General features: G+C 46.2%; 1 protein-coding gene across 1 annotated transcript in view; it reads right to left on the reverse strand.

Annotated features, from left to right (window-relative positions):
- LOC119594654 (stomatin-like protein 1) overlaps window positions 1-532 on the reverse strand; it is a gene marked incomplete in the record, with an annotated part of 12,249 nt that overhangs the window by 513 nt on the left and 11,204 nt on the right. Inside the window, 1 exon segment of the mRNA XM_037943704.1 lies at window positions 1-380. Within this exon segment, the coding sequence (XP_037799632.1) occupies window positions 154-380 (227 nt within the window).

Below are 532 nucleotides of genomic sequence, written 5' to 3' on the forward strand. Positions count from 1 at the left end.
TGTGCAAATTACCATATGTGGAAACCTATCCACACTTGCAATTCTGACTTTAAAACCACAAAACAAATACAAAACAAAAATCTACCTCCACCAACTCCATGACACCCCTCTCTACAGACAGGAGGAAAGGAAGTGCCACCGTTTCATTTAACATCAGACCACGAAGATGTCCTCTTTGTCTTTGTCTTTGGTGGTCTGTCTCAGTGTCTCAAGGCCCATCAGCATCTGGATGTTGCCCTGGACAGTCAAGTGGCCCGAGAGGTAGGCTTGCAAGGGGGCCAGGGTGCCCTCAAAGATGGCCATCAGGTCCTCCTTGCTGATAACCACTGCTACATCTGGAGTTACCTTAGGCAAGTCACCCTCCACCACCTGACGCACTCCTGGGGGTGGAGAGGGGTGAGATTAGTTTATGGGATTAAGTCAATATGATGTGAAATAGAAACCAGAATAAAAGACAGAGCAGACATAACATAGCCAAAATTTACCAAATAATGATCTGGCCTTTTCCCAAATAACACTCCCTTCCCTTCAG

This window comes from Penaeus monodon, chromosome 34, assembly GCF_015228065.2.
Source record: "Penaeus monodon isolate SGIC_2016 chromosome 34, NSTDA_Pmon_1, whole genome shotgun sequence".
In the NCBI taxonomy this organism is placed as follows: Eukaryota; Metazoa; Arthropoda; class Malacostraca; order Decapoda; family Penaeidae; genus Penaeus; species Penaeus monodon.